The sequence below is a fragment of the Zea mays genome, chromosome 10, assembly GCF_902167145.1.
Source record: "Zea mays cultivar B73 chromosome 10, Zm-B73-REFERENCE-NAM-5.0, whole genome shotgun sequence".
Classification (NCBI taxonomy): Eukaryota; Viridiplantae; Streptophyta; class Magnoliopsida; order Poales; family Poaceae; genus Zea; species Zea mays.
In genome coordinates, this window is record NC_050105.1 from 10480359 (window position 1) to 10493309 (window position 12951).

The window sequence follows — 12951 nt, forward strand, 5'->3', positions numbered from 1 at the left end:
TTGAACGAAGATGCAAAAGACCGCATCGCATCAGAAAGGTCTCTGAAAAGGGGATAGCATTTCCTTGCACTTGCATTGCATCTTTTTGTTCCTTGCTGCCGCGACACCACCAAGAAACAGAGAGCCTTTTTTTTTGGTTTTCCCTTCCAGGAGGACGAACAACACGTCAGCACTACTCGCAGTCCCATCTTCGCCCCCCGCGACCCGCCCACTATATAAAACCCGCCTCCCCACCCATAGGCCCACACCACCAAGAAAAATAAATTCAGAGAAAGGAGGAAGGGAGACTGGGAGAAACAGACAGGAAGGAGCCCATCCGCGTCTGCCTCCACCCCTCGGCTCCCAGAGTCCCCGCTAGCCAAGCCCCCACATGGCACCACCGCCCGCGGGCCTCGTGCTCGTGGCTCTGCTCGCGCTGGTCCTGGCGCTGGCGCTGGCGCCGGCGCCGGCGCGCGGGGACAAGCCGGCGAGGGGCGGGGCGTCCAGCTCCATCGCCGCCGGGGCGGAGACGGAGCCGTCCTCCGCCGTCTTCCCGCTCTACGGCGACGTCTACCCGCACGGGTGCGTCCCCTCCTCCGCTCTCCGTGCCCGCCCAATCTGTTATCTGTTTGCGCCCCATCCCATTCCCCCCTTCGCTGACTCCAACAGCCTCCGCGAACCAATCAACTGATTGCCACTCTTGGTTCCACTCGGGGGGCTCCCGTGGGTTTCCGCGCGCACTGCCGTTTTTATTCATCAGAAGAATTGTTTACTACTAGCAGTGATGTGATGATGGGGTCATCTCACCTTCTTTTGGAGAGTGAGATGAGATAGAGGATGGTTTTTTTATCAACTTGTTGAGAGAGACAGAGAGAGAGAGAGAGAGAGAGAGAGAGAGAGAGAGGGTGACCCAAAAAAAAAATCACGGTTTCTTTTACAGGTTGTACTACGTGGCTATGAACATCGGCAACCCACCCAAGCCATACTTCCTGGACGTGGACTCCGGCAGCGACCTCACCTGGCTGCAGTGCGACGCGCCCTGCAGGAGCTGCAACGAGGTACCCCCGCCCCGCCTTCTTTCGCCATGCCGGCCCATGCGTTCCATTGCTTCTAGCTGTCCTCCCATCGCTTCTTCTTGTTGTCGGTGCGCAGGTGCCGCACCCGCTGTACCGGCCAACAAAGAGCAAGCTGGTGCCATGCGTGCACCGGCTGTGCGCTTCCCTGCACAACGGGCTGACCGGGAAGCACAGATGCGACTCGCCGCACGAGCAATGCGACTACGTGATCAAGTACGCAGACCAGGGGTCGTCCACCGGCGTGCTCATCAACGACAGCTTCGCGCTCCGCCTCACCAACGGCTCTGTCGCTCGCCCCAGCGTCGCCTTCGGGTCGGTACACTACTACTTACCCTGTGCTGTGCGGTTAATAAGCTCTCTACAGCATTTGCAAAGCTAGCTATTAGATTCTTCAACTGTTTTTGTTTTTGTTTTTTTGTTTTTGTGCAGGTGTGGTTACGACCAGCAGGTCCGCAGCGGCGACCTGAGTTCGCCTACCGACGGCGTGCTGGGGCTCGGGACCGGCTCAGTCAGCTTGCTCTCGCAGCTCAAACAGCGTGGCGTCACCAAGAACGTGGTCGGCCACTGCCTCAGCCTGAGGGGCGGCGGGTTCCTCTTCTTCGGTGACGATCTCGTGCCTTACCAACGCGCGACATGGACTCCCATGGCTCGCAGCGCGTTCCGGTGAGCATGCATGCATCTCCATCACTCGCAAAGGATGCTTCTGACTGACATGAGCTTGCCTTGCGTTTCCAGGAACTACTACTCCCCTGGCTCTGCAAGCCTGTACTTCGGCGACCGGTCACTGGGCGTGAGACTGGCGAAAGTGGTCTTCGACAGTGGAAGCTCGTTCACCTACTTCGCTGCAAAGCCATACCAAGCACTTGTCACCGCTGTAGGTTTAAAACCTTCTTCTCCTGTAACGCAAATGAATCGTGAGTAAACATGGGGGGTAACCGGGTAATGGATGAGGTTTTTGTTTCTTGCAGCTTAAGGATGGCCTGAGCAGGACGCTGGAAGAGGAACCCGACACTTCGCTGCCTCTCTGCTGGAAAGGGCAGGAACCATTCAAGTCTGTGCTTGATGTGAGGAAGGAGTTCAAGTCTTTGGTGCTCAACTTCGCCAGTGGCAAGAAGACGCTCATGGAGATCCCTCCTGAGAACTACCTCATTGTCACAGTAAACATTGCATATCCCGACGGATTATTTTATCAGCGGCGGTAAGCTGTTGGTGGCTAAAACCTGGTTCCTCTGTTTGTGCCAGGAAAACGGGAATGCCTGTCTGGGCATCCTCAACGGATCCGAAATCGGTCTCAAGGACCTGAGCATTATTGGAGGTAGGAAAGTTCAGACAAAACCAATTAACCCCATTTTATTTTATAAGAAGATTGTTCATGACTCGCACACCAGTTGATGCCATTTCTTTTAATTTTTCTCTCTCTCTCTTGCAGACATTACGATGCAGGATCACATGGTGATATATGACAATGAGAAAGGGAAAATTGGATGGATTCGTGCACCCTGTGACAGAGCCCCCAAGTTCGGATCCTCCTCCTCCTCCGCCCTTCTGTGATCATTTCACACACATCCCCTGTACAGTGTGTACATACACCCCCAACCCCACTTAATTCCAATTTCTATTTCTCCGAACAGCGACATAAATACGGTTCATGGGTTTGAGGAAGGTTACTGTTGGCCTCAATTCCTCCCGGGGATCATTGGTCTTCCCAACGAAGATTGCCCAGCCTATTACCGTTCAAACAAAGAGCGATTTGCCAAGGCCCAAGGGGGAGGCCGCTAGAATGACAGAAACAGCAGAAGGATGGTCACGGAGGCTGGTGTGTGTTCTTTAGGAAAGGAGAGAAACTAGCCCATGTAAACATCATAATGTTCATATGAAATATAACGATGATCACCCTGTTACGAGTACAATCTTTTCGGACCTTTTCTGTGTACATTCTTTACTTGGTTTTCTTTCTGTTGATGTGATATATACTCGGTTCCAGGTGTCTCGCGACTATGTGTGAGTGTGATACGCAGGCAGCAGATTGTCTTGTTCTTCAGGGTCGTTGTGTGGATAACGTCAGGAATTTAGACATTTTCAGATTCAATTTAATCTAGAAATATAGCACGCGTGATAAACGTGATGACAGATGTGTGCATAACTAATCACTGTAGCAGTAAACAATAAAATAACATGCACAAAAATAAGAAAACAGTGATCACTGTAGCAGTAAACAATAAAATAACATGCACAAAAAATAAGAAAACAGTGAGTACCCTGCGGAGTGATCAATGTTTAAGGCACTAGTGACTTCATTTATACGAGACATCTCGTATGTATGTTCGATGTAGTCGATCGAAATTTGATGCAGGATGATGTTCGCAGTGCAGTCCCGCGAACGGTCGCTGAAAACAAGTCGTATGGTAGGAACAACAACCACTCAAGAAGACGAGGAAGACAAACAGTAGTGTCGCCCACCAGAAGGAAGACGAACAGATTCCCGCGAAATGTCGATCTCGTGAACAAGCTAGTGTCAATCAAACAGTCGCATCGTGCTCTCACTAAAAACTTGATCAGTCACCTATATTGAACAGGATCTCTTGAACGACGTTTAGTTTCGGATTTGACTAAACAACCCGTGAACAAAAAACCTACGCGTACGATTCGACTAATCGCTGGTTAAAATTAATATACATTATACACCAACTAATCATATATATATATACTACTCTATCCGTTCTTTTTTATTGTTATTTATCGTGATTTAGTTCCAAAATGAACTAGTGGGCGATAAACGAGTATTAATTAAGGTGGTGGCTAGCAGATCGTACATATGGTCATGTATTTTGTATAGTAGACTGATATGTACATTAGTCATATATAGTGTGGAGTTTGAAATTTGAGATGACTAAATGAGATAGCGTAACATACCTTATATTCGCAAGAAAAAAATAACACGGCTCTGAAATACATAATCACTCGTTTCAGACCTTTTTTGAGACGTAGGATTGATTAAAACGTAAGAATAGGAAAAAGTAAGAATAAAATTGCATGACACTTGTAATCATACAAAAAAAGTTAAAATACATTAAAACTTTTAATAGAGCGTTTGGATGCAATAGGAAGAACACATGAACATGAGAGAGATAGACAAGATATTTTTCAAGAGGTTAGATCTCATACTAGAAAAAATCATTTAAAATCTCGCTACAACAAACCATTTCATAGGAATTATATAGGAATTATAAGAACTCAATCATTTGTTTCAAAGAGCCATATACTAAAGTTTTATATAGGATTGAGTTATATAAGAAAGTTTTCTATAGGATTTCAATCCTTCAAAACGCCTTCATTTTTCCTTCGTTGCAAAGCTGGACTCATGCTTTGTTGTCGGCAGAAATAACGGGATAAAATATAAATCTTCGAATGCACATTCATCCAACATGGGCCTACAAAACAAGTAAAACCGGGAACCAGGCCCCATCTTAGCCCAGACCAAAAGTACCGTGCGCGGATATATATCGTCGCATATACCCTCGCCCCCCTCTACAACACATGTGTGTGCAGTGTAGACGAGCGCGTACGTAACTTATTGGGAGGTTGCGCGTACGGCAACTCCCGTCGCCTCCGCGCTCCCCTAACCGCCTCCCCCTTGTCTCATGGTGGAAGTGGAACAACCCTCCGCCCGCGCCGCTGCGAAGTGAGAAGGGAAAACAAGAAACGATCGAGGGAGGGGACGACGGAGCGAGCTAGCTAGCGGCGCGGCGGGCGTCGCTCGGCATGGACGCGGAGGCGGCGGCGGCGGCGGCGGCGACGGCGGTGGAGGAGAGGGAGCGGCTGCGGAGGAGCTTCGCGTCGGGGAGGACGCGGCCGGCGGCGTGGCGGGAGGCGCAGCTGCGCGGCCTTCTGCGCATGGCCACCGAGAGGGAGGACGACATCTGCGCCGCCCTGCACGCGGACCTCGCGAAACCCCTTACCGAGTGCTACGTACACGAGGTACGCTTATGATATCGTGATATATTAATTATTAGTGTGTTCTGTTTGTTTGTGCTAGTACATATGCAGTTACATTAGTATGGACTGAAAAATAATAATTAAGCTGTTTATGATGACACTTTAATTGCAAATTTGCGTCTAGATATCGTTGGTCATTTCTTCGTGCAAATTTGCTCTCAAGAATCTCAAGAAATGGATGAAGCCCCGAAAGGTATTGTGGTATCCTCTGTTATATTTTCGTACGTGGCCAGCATTGTATCCATGGAACTTTAACCAACAACAGACCTCCGATCGGCCACATTAACAAATACGAATACTCTCAATACGATTAGAACAGTCAATATTGGTTTAAAATGAATCTTTAAATAGGGAATGTTTGTAATTGAGAACTCTATATATGTTGCTTTGATGGATGGACCCTAGTTAATCACTTAGTATGTCACAACTCACAAATGCTATACACTCCATTTTGTTTTAAAATGGTTATCATTCTCACTTCGTAATACATCTCTCTCTTTGCATCATATTTTTTTTTGTTTCTCCCAAATTCTGTGTTTAAAACTAAAACATTAACTATTTTGGGATGAAGTGCGTAAGATTCGAGAAGTAGCGTTTAATTTGGTGGTCATTAGTTTCTATTGGAAGTTGGAACATACTTTCTCCGATCTTTTTTATTTATCGTAAATGAACTAGCGGACGACGAATATTCGAAAATAGAGGTAATACACATTTATTATACGCGCACGTTGACAACAAACAATTCATCATAATTAATAAATGCAAGTGCACTTAGCTTCAAGACGGATCTGTACAAGGACACTCATCATCACAGTACCAAGCTGGCCCTGGTCCTGGTCCTGGTCCTGGTCCTAGACTCCTAGTTCCTAGTCTTGCAGCCATGAATGAATTCGATCAAGCATCCTGTTCTAGCATAGCCTCGTCATCAGCTAGCTTTTCATGCCAAAAATCATCCTAGCTCCCCCGAACTGACTCGCGTGCGCTGCTGGCGGAATCAATGCGCATTGACTGCTGCTTCTGGCCGGTTTTTTGTTTTTGTTTTCGTTTCTGTTTTTGTTTTCCTTTGCAGGTCCCCGGCGGGCTGCTGACCTTCCCGTCGGCGGCCAGCGTCGCGGCGGAGCCTCTCGGCGTCGTGCTCGTCATCTCCGCCTGGAACTACCCCTTCTGTACGTTCGTAATTAACCAGCATTATTACCCCCGTCACCTATCATGCATCATGCTTTTATTTAGTCCCCATTCCAGTCGTTTGAGTTAATGCGCGCATGAAGCCTCTGACTGAAAGCCACTAGAAAAGACCATTATTAATGGATTGTCTAGTGACGTGTTTAATGGGTTTCTAGTAGTAGATCAGTAGAGCTGAGGAATCAGATGCCAACGCGTCGTCAGCTCACGCACGCGTTCGGCTTCGGCAAGCCCAGCCCATGACACGCACAGTAGCCCACAAAATCATGGCCTGCCTGCCAGTAGGTTGCTCTGACCGTAGTTAATCATGTGTGTGACTGTAAGTAACGAATGCATGCGTACGTGGAGCAGTGCTGGCCATCGACCCGGTCGTGGGGGCATTCGCGGCGGGCAACGCCGTGGCGCTGAAGCCGTCGGAGGTGGCGCCGGCCACGTCGCTGCTGCTGGCCGACCTGCTGCCGCGCTACGTGGACCCCTCGTGCGTCAGGGTCGTGCAGGGCGGCATCGCGGAGACCACCGCGCTGCTGGAGCTCCAGTGGGACAAGATCTTCTACACAGGTCGTCACGTATGCATGCGAGCATCTCCTTCCATTCCATTTCCATGGCGCAATACTGATCGGCAGATATATATATGGTACTGTGCTGCGCGCGTGTGCAGGTAACAGCAGAGTAGGACGCATCGTCATGTCCTACGCTGCCAAGCACCTGACGCCCGTGGTCTTGGAGCTCGGTGGCAAATGCCCTGTCGTCGTCGACTCCGACGTCAACCTCCACGTAAAGAGCACCCCGGCCGCCCGTCTCTCTCTCTATATCTCTCTCTGATTATGATGGATTCGTCATAATGCTCAATGAAGGTCGCTGCCAAGAGGATCGCCGCCGGCAAGTGGGGCTGCAACAGCGGCCAAGCCTGCGTCTCGCCGGACTACGTCGTCACTACCAAATCGTTCGCGCCAAAGCTGGTAGTGATCCAGTTCCAGTCCTACTTCTTCCTAGTTCCTACTCACGCCTGGTCCAGTCCATCCATCCATGCATGGCTACCTGCTAATAACAACGTCTCTGGGCTCTGTTCCTGCTCAACTCCTGGCGTGGCGACCCTGGCAGCTGGAGTCCCTGAAGCGAGTGCTGTTCGAGTTCTACGGGGAGGAGCCGCTGCGGTCGCCGGACCTGTCGCGCGTCGTCAACTCCAACCACTTCAACAGGCTCATGGCGCTCATGGACGACTACTCGGTCTCCGGCAATGTCGCGTTCGGCGGCCAGATCGACGAGCGGCGGCTGTGAGTGCATCTTTTACAGCAAGCAACCATGCGTTGTTTCCCCCCGTAACATTAATTTCTTCGATCGCCATGCCTTTCAACATCCTAAAAAAAAACATTTCTTCGATCGCCATGCCTTTCAACATCATCATCATAAAAAAAAAGCATTTCTTCGCCGTGCTGCGCAGAAGGATCGCCCCGACGCTGCTGCTGGACGTCCCGCTCGACTCCGCGATGATGAAGGAGGAGATCTTCGGGCCGCTGCTTCCCATAATCACGGTACGGAAAAACGGAGAGAGAAAAAATGGCATGCTGTTGGATCAGCAAAGGATCTCTCTCTCTTTATCTGGCTGCGCTGCGCCTGTGCTCCGCTCCATGAAAAATCTGCACTCTTGGTTGGTAGTAGGTGGACAAGATCGGCGAGAGCTTCGCTGTGATCAACTCCATGCCCAAGCCGCTGGCAGCTTACCTCTTCAGCAACGACGGGCAGCTCAAGCAGCAGTTCGAGAGGACCGTCTCGGCGGGAGGGATCATGTTCAACGACACCGGCATCCACGTATATATATACGCATGGCTGCTGACATTTGTCTTGCTGAGTCTGCTACCATAGCTGATGCATGGCTGACTGCTTTGCTTTCTGAACTGTGTGCAGCTGACAAACCCGAACCTGCCGTTCGGAGGAGTCGGGGAGAGCGGCATGGGCGCCTACCACGGCGCCTTCAGCTTCGACGCCTTCTCCCACAGGAAGGCCGTCCTGGACCGCAGCTTCCTCGGCGAGGCCAGGGCCAGGTACCCGCCGTACACGCCGGCGAAGCTCGCCATCCTCAGGGGCGTGCTCAATGGCAGCCCGCTTGCCACGGTTCAGGCGGCTGCGGGGTGTACAGGAGGGGCATCAGCTGACTGACTGACTGACCCCCCTTCATGCTTATTATTAATAATAAGCATAAATATTCACCGCATACACATTGCTGTGCTTTTATTAAGGTTGTTGTGAGGGCGAAAAATGTATTGACCCTTTGCGTGTGCGCGTGCGTGTATAGCAACTATTAATAAAAGAAAAAAGTGATGTTCATTTCGTACAGAGTATACTAAATTAAGATCACATCACGAGTTTTAAGCAACCGGGCTCATAGCATTTCAAAAGCATCACACGCTACATCAACCAACGCAAGTGGGGACTCATGCCAGCAACGTGTTATTTCTCTGTGACGACCAATGACATGATAAAAGTAAACGTAATAATCTTGTTAACATCGTATTGGATCACGCACCTAAGCTAGATTGATTGGGTCGCAACATATACGAGAACCATATCACACATGTGATGAAGACCAATGAGGTTTATGTAATACTTAAAAGTGTAATATAGAGAATAGAGATAATCTCATTAGTTTGTGGCCTCTACTATACATGTAACATTACATGTGATCAACCCTAGTTGAAAGTGGATAATTAGAACAAGGAACACATAAATAACATGTGCATCATGCTGAATTTTATTTTGTGTGCATTTTGTGGCAATATAAAAATGATGCTACAAGAAATGGATTAAAGTCCAAAGTAGAATTTGACATCTAAAAGAAATCCTAGAAAAGGAAAGGAAGAAAATTTTATGTGAGTAAAAATAATATAAAATAAATAAATAAAATATTATTTCTATACTAGAGATTTAATGTGACACCTGACTCAAGGGTGGAGCTCATAAGCAGATTCAAATTCAAATTTGAATTCAAAATATTTATGAAAAAGAAAAACAGAAAATAAAAATTAAAAGGAAAAAAAGAAAAGAACCCCAACTGGGCTCACTCTCGCATCTCGGCCCATCTACCAATCTCCCTCTCCGCGGCCCACTTCATCCACGCCGCGCCACTCTTCACACACGAGGACACCGACGCGTGGGTCTGGCTGTCAGCGCCGCTTTGCCGTTTCTTTGTGTACGTGTTGCTCTGGCAGGTGGGTCCCGTGGACCTGGCGATGAAGCCGCGCGCACGTGTGCCTCTGTGGGGTGGGCCTGGGTCGCCAGCCACTAACCAAAACCCCACGCTCCTCACCCAGTCGCTGGTAGGCGGTCCCGCATTGTCAGATGTCCGTCTTCCCCGCGCTGTCGGTTGTAACGGCTTGGTCGAGCTCGGCGGATCTCGCCCACTGGAACCGGACCGCGTTGACCCCGCAGGGGGGGAATAAAACCCGGGCCGCGACCTTTCTTCGCCGAGACCAGCTCTGGAACCTCTCCCTCGGCCACCTAACCCCAAACCGTGTTGCGCTCCTTCATTAGGTTGGCCTCGCGCCGTCGTGAGGAAACCTTGCCCACACCATCGTGTTGTCGCGGAGAGCAGTGCTAGAGCTTCGACACGACTTGTGGGATCTGCGCGTAGCGTTATTGGGCGACGCCTCGACCAACTCCGGTCAGAATTGCTCGTCGGTGCGGGCGCGTCGTCTCGGGGCCGCGCATCATCGCGGACTGCGCCACATCCATCGGCGTTGTGAGTAAATCTCTCCTCTCTGAGTTTGCTGTCACCCCCGCATGGAGTAGGCTCAACCGGCGTTGTAATTAGGGCTCGGAGTCGCCTAGTCGTAGATCACCGGCGGAAGCCCCGTCGTGGAACGCAGCACCACCGCGCTCGAGCTGGAGATGGGAGAAGACAAGTCCGTCGCTGTCCGATCCTTTTTGGAGGGTTGATAATAGATGTATGTACCCCTTCACGCATAGTTAGATCCTGGCCGCTAGCGCTAGATCGTGCGGAGCATATTAGATCACCCATATTTGAAACCTAAACCATAGATCGCCGATCCAATGACCAGAGTCACGTACCGGTTCGGTATGTGGATCTTTTAATCCTACGCGTCGGCTTTAGATCGGACGGCTAGTATTTGTCCATACCCCTTCGACTGGTCGGTTTAGCGATTAGGCCCTCTGGTTTTTACTGAATCAACCCGCGGTCCATTGTGGGGTCGGACAGAGTCTCAGGAATATTTGTAGAATAACCCTGTGCTTCCCAGAAATTAGTGCGCTGTCCAGAGAAATTAGAAAATCAGAGAAAAGGAATTAGAAATGAATTTTAGTGCAAAAATAAATGCTAGAACATGTAAAATTCATAGAAAATCCATTTTTAGTCCAAATTGATCCATTACACTTTCTAAAATTTTGTATTATTATTCTCTATCACTTGGAGTCTCTGTTTTGGCATGAAAACAATAAGAAAAATAATTCCTCACTTAATCCTATATTAAGCACATAAAACCTTTGGAAATTCATATCTTAAGATCTATAACTCCAAAAATTATGATTCCTATTTCTAGGATTTTATTTTAATGTGTAGATTATTATTATGTATTATGTTTACATGTTTGGTGTGATGTTAATTTTCTCTATATACTGTGCTTGTTTGTATTGTGGCGAGTAGAAGAACCTGTGACCGAGGATCCCGGTGACCAGCAGATAGAAGTAGCTGAGCAGGAGCTCATTGAAGGCAAGTTGTGCCCTTGACCACTTTTATACCCAATAATGTTCTTTAATGTCATTTATTCATGCATAGGTTAATTTTGATGGGACCCAATAGGTCACCCTAGACTGTTTATCCCTTTTTACCTTGTTATCCCTGAATCACTTGGGTTGTTTTTGCTATTGCTTTACATGGTTTTGGGATAATCTTTCAATATATCCATGTTCCAATTCTTTTGTTATTCTATTTATGTTCATGTCAAGATCATTAATGTTAATTGGAACATGGAGCTTAACTTGAGAAACACGTGCCACCACTAGGGTTTAATGGGACGCCCTTGGCTGACTAATTAGGAAAGCTAGTAGAAGACTACCTTACCCGAAAGGGGCAAGGGCAGTAGGGGAGTTGCATGCAAGGAGGTTCTCGGGTTGATTTTGCTGCGATGGCGGTCAGACGGGGGATTCTTGCAAGTGCTCTTCCCATAAACTGTAGCGGATTTTCGGAAGCTAGTGGAACTTTGTAAAGGCCTCGTAGTGTTGCCCTGCCTCGCTTCCTAGGTAGAGGTGTATGAAGTCGCGATCCCTTGGCAGATAGGTAACATGACTTGTGGGTAAATGGTACAACCTCTGCAGAGTGTAAAACTGGTATACTAGCCGAGCTCACGGTCAAGAGCATCTTAGGACTCTCACATGATTAAATTATGTAACTTAAATTCAATTTTGTCATTTGCATATGCATGGGATTATTTATTAATTTTGTTCTATTACTTTATTTGAGGTTTGGTATTTACTTACACTTAGTAACTGCTAATAAAATTTTGACCAACTAATTAAAAGCAATGCTCAGCTTTAAACCCCTGTTGTTGATTAGACTTACACATCACATGAACTCCCACCTTTGGTGAGTTCATGTCCACTGGTGCCCCACAACTTGTTGAGCTATAGTCATGTGTGAGCTCACCCTTGCTGTCTCACACCCCCCATAGGAGAAGAATAGGTGGTTCAGGAGGAGCCTCAAAGCGAGGAGTTCGATCTAATCTAGGTGGCGTTTCTTTAGTTGACTTTTGCGCCAAGGATGATCATTAGTTCATTTTATATTTATCTTTTATTTTGTAATAAGACTTTCGCTATGTAATAAATACTCTAATGTTATTGTGACATTTATCTCTATACACTCTGTTATTATATATGTTGTCTTCTTGGCGCATGTATGAGATACACCTGGTTTTGTTCCTTAAAGCAGGGTGTGACAGAAGTGGTATCAGAGGAAATGTTGACTGTAGGACGAAACCTAGATAGAAATAGACAATACCCTTATCTACTTACCTTACTCTGATTCATTCTATACTTACCTTATCTTGATCCTGTCTCACCTTTTGTCGTTCTACTCTAATCATTCTTACCTTTTCTACCCTGAGACAAGATGGATTTCACACCTTGGAATCCTATAGCTACGATCTTTTTAAGAGATAGGGAACCTAAGACGAAATTTAAACTATTTTCTCTATTTAAAAATGTTAGTTGATTGTTCTAATGATAAATGCCTGATTTGCTTCTTTGATTGATTGAGATATTATAAATGGACATCTTAGCACGTACCACCATAAGATATTGAGTTAGCTTTAGTAGGTAAAACATTAATCTGCTTAGCTAATAAATCCCCAAAGTAACATGCCTCGTAACTACCTGCCTTGTCTACTATTCTCTCTTACCATATATTTCTAACACAGATGGTCAATACCAGGAAGGGTGGTGGAATTGATTTACCTCCCAATCGACACACTCAGAGGATATTCAGACAACCCCAGCCACAACAACCTGAGATGGATCCTCCACCACCGCCTCCACCTGCAGGAGTTAACCCACTGGTTGCAGCTCAGATGAGGATCATGCAACAAATGGCTGACACTATGGCGGATATGCGTGCTCAGATGCAGCAAGAACGCCAGGAGATGCGCCAGGAACGAGAAGAGATACGTCGAGAGCTGCGCCAAGAGCGAGAAGAGATACGCCAGGAAAGGAG

The 12951-nt window shown here is 47.8% G+C and overlaps 2 protein-coding genes across 3 annotated transcripts; both read left to right on the forward strand.

The window, feature by feature from the left end:
- Positions 1-243: 243 nt before the first annotated feature.
- Positions 244-3022, forward strand: LOC100193320 (uncharacterized). 2 transcript variants are annotated; one of them, XM_008663186.4, is made up of 9 exons: positions 244-561; positions 920-1037; positions 1132-1367; positions 1485-1718; positions 1791-1929; positions 2024-2212; positions 2298-2370; positions 2485-2572; positions 2687-3022. In XM_008663186.4, the coding sequence occupies exons 1-9, from the start codon at positions 371-373 to the stop codon at positions 2832-2834; spliced, it is 1416 nt and encodes a 471-aa protein (XP_008661408.1). In that variant the 5' UTR covers positions 244-370; the 3' UTR covers positions 2835-3022. The 2 variants fall into 2 exon arrangements, with proteins under 2 accessions (XP_008661408.1, NP_001152116.2); NM_001158644.2 differs by having other exon boundaries at positions 247-561; positions 2485-2963.
- A 1566-nt stretch (positions 3023-4588) lies between these two features.
- LOC100285809 (aldehyde dehydrogenase, dimeric NADP-preferring) lies at positions 4589-8605 on the forward strand. The gene is made up of 10 exons (NM_001158699.2): positions 4589-5033; positions 5176-5244; positions 6121-6217; positions 6585-6791; positions 6892-7007; positions 7088-7192; positions 7335-7507; positions 7675-7765; positions 7893-8042; positions 8139-8605. Exons 1-10 carry the CDS (start codon positions 4818-4820, stop codon positions 8388-8390), a joined length of 1476 nt encoding a protein of 491 aa, NP_001152171.2. The 5' UTR covers positions 4589-4817; the 3' UTR covers positions 8391-8605.
- Positions 8606-12951: the final 4346 nt, after the last annotated feature.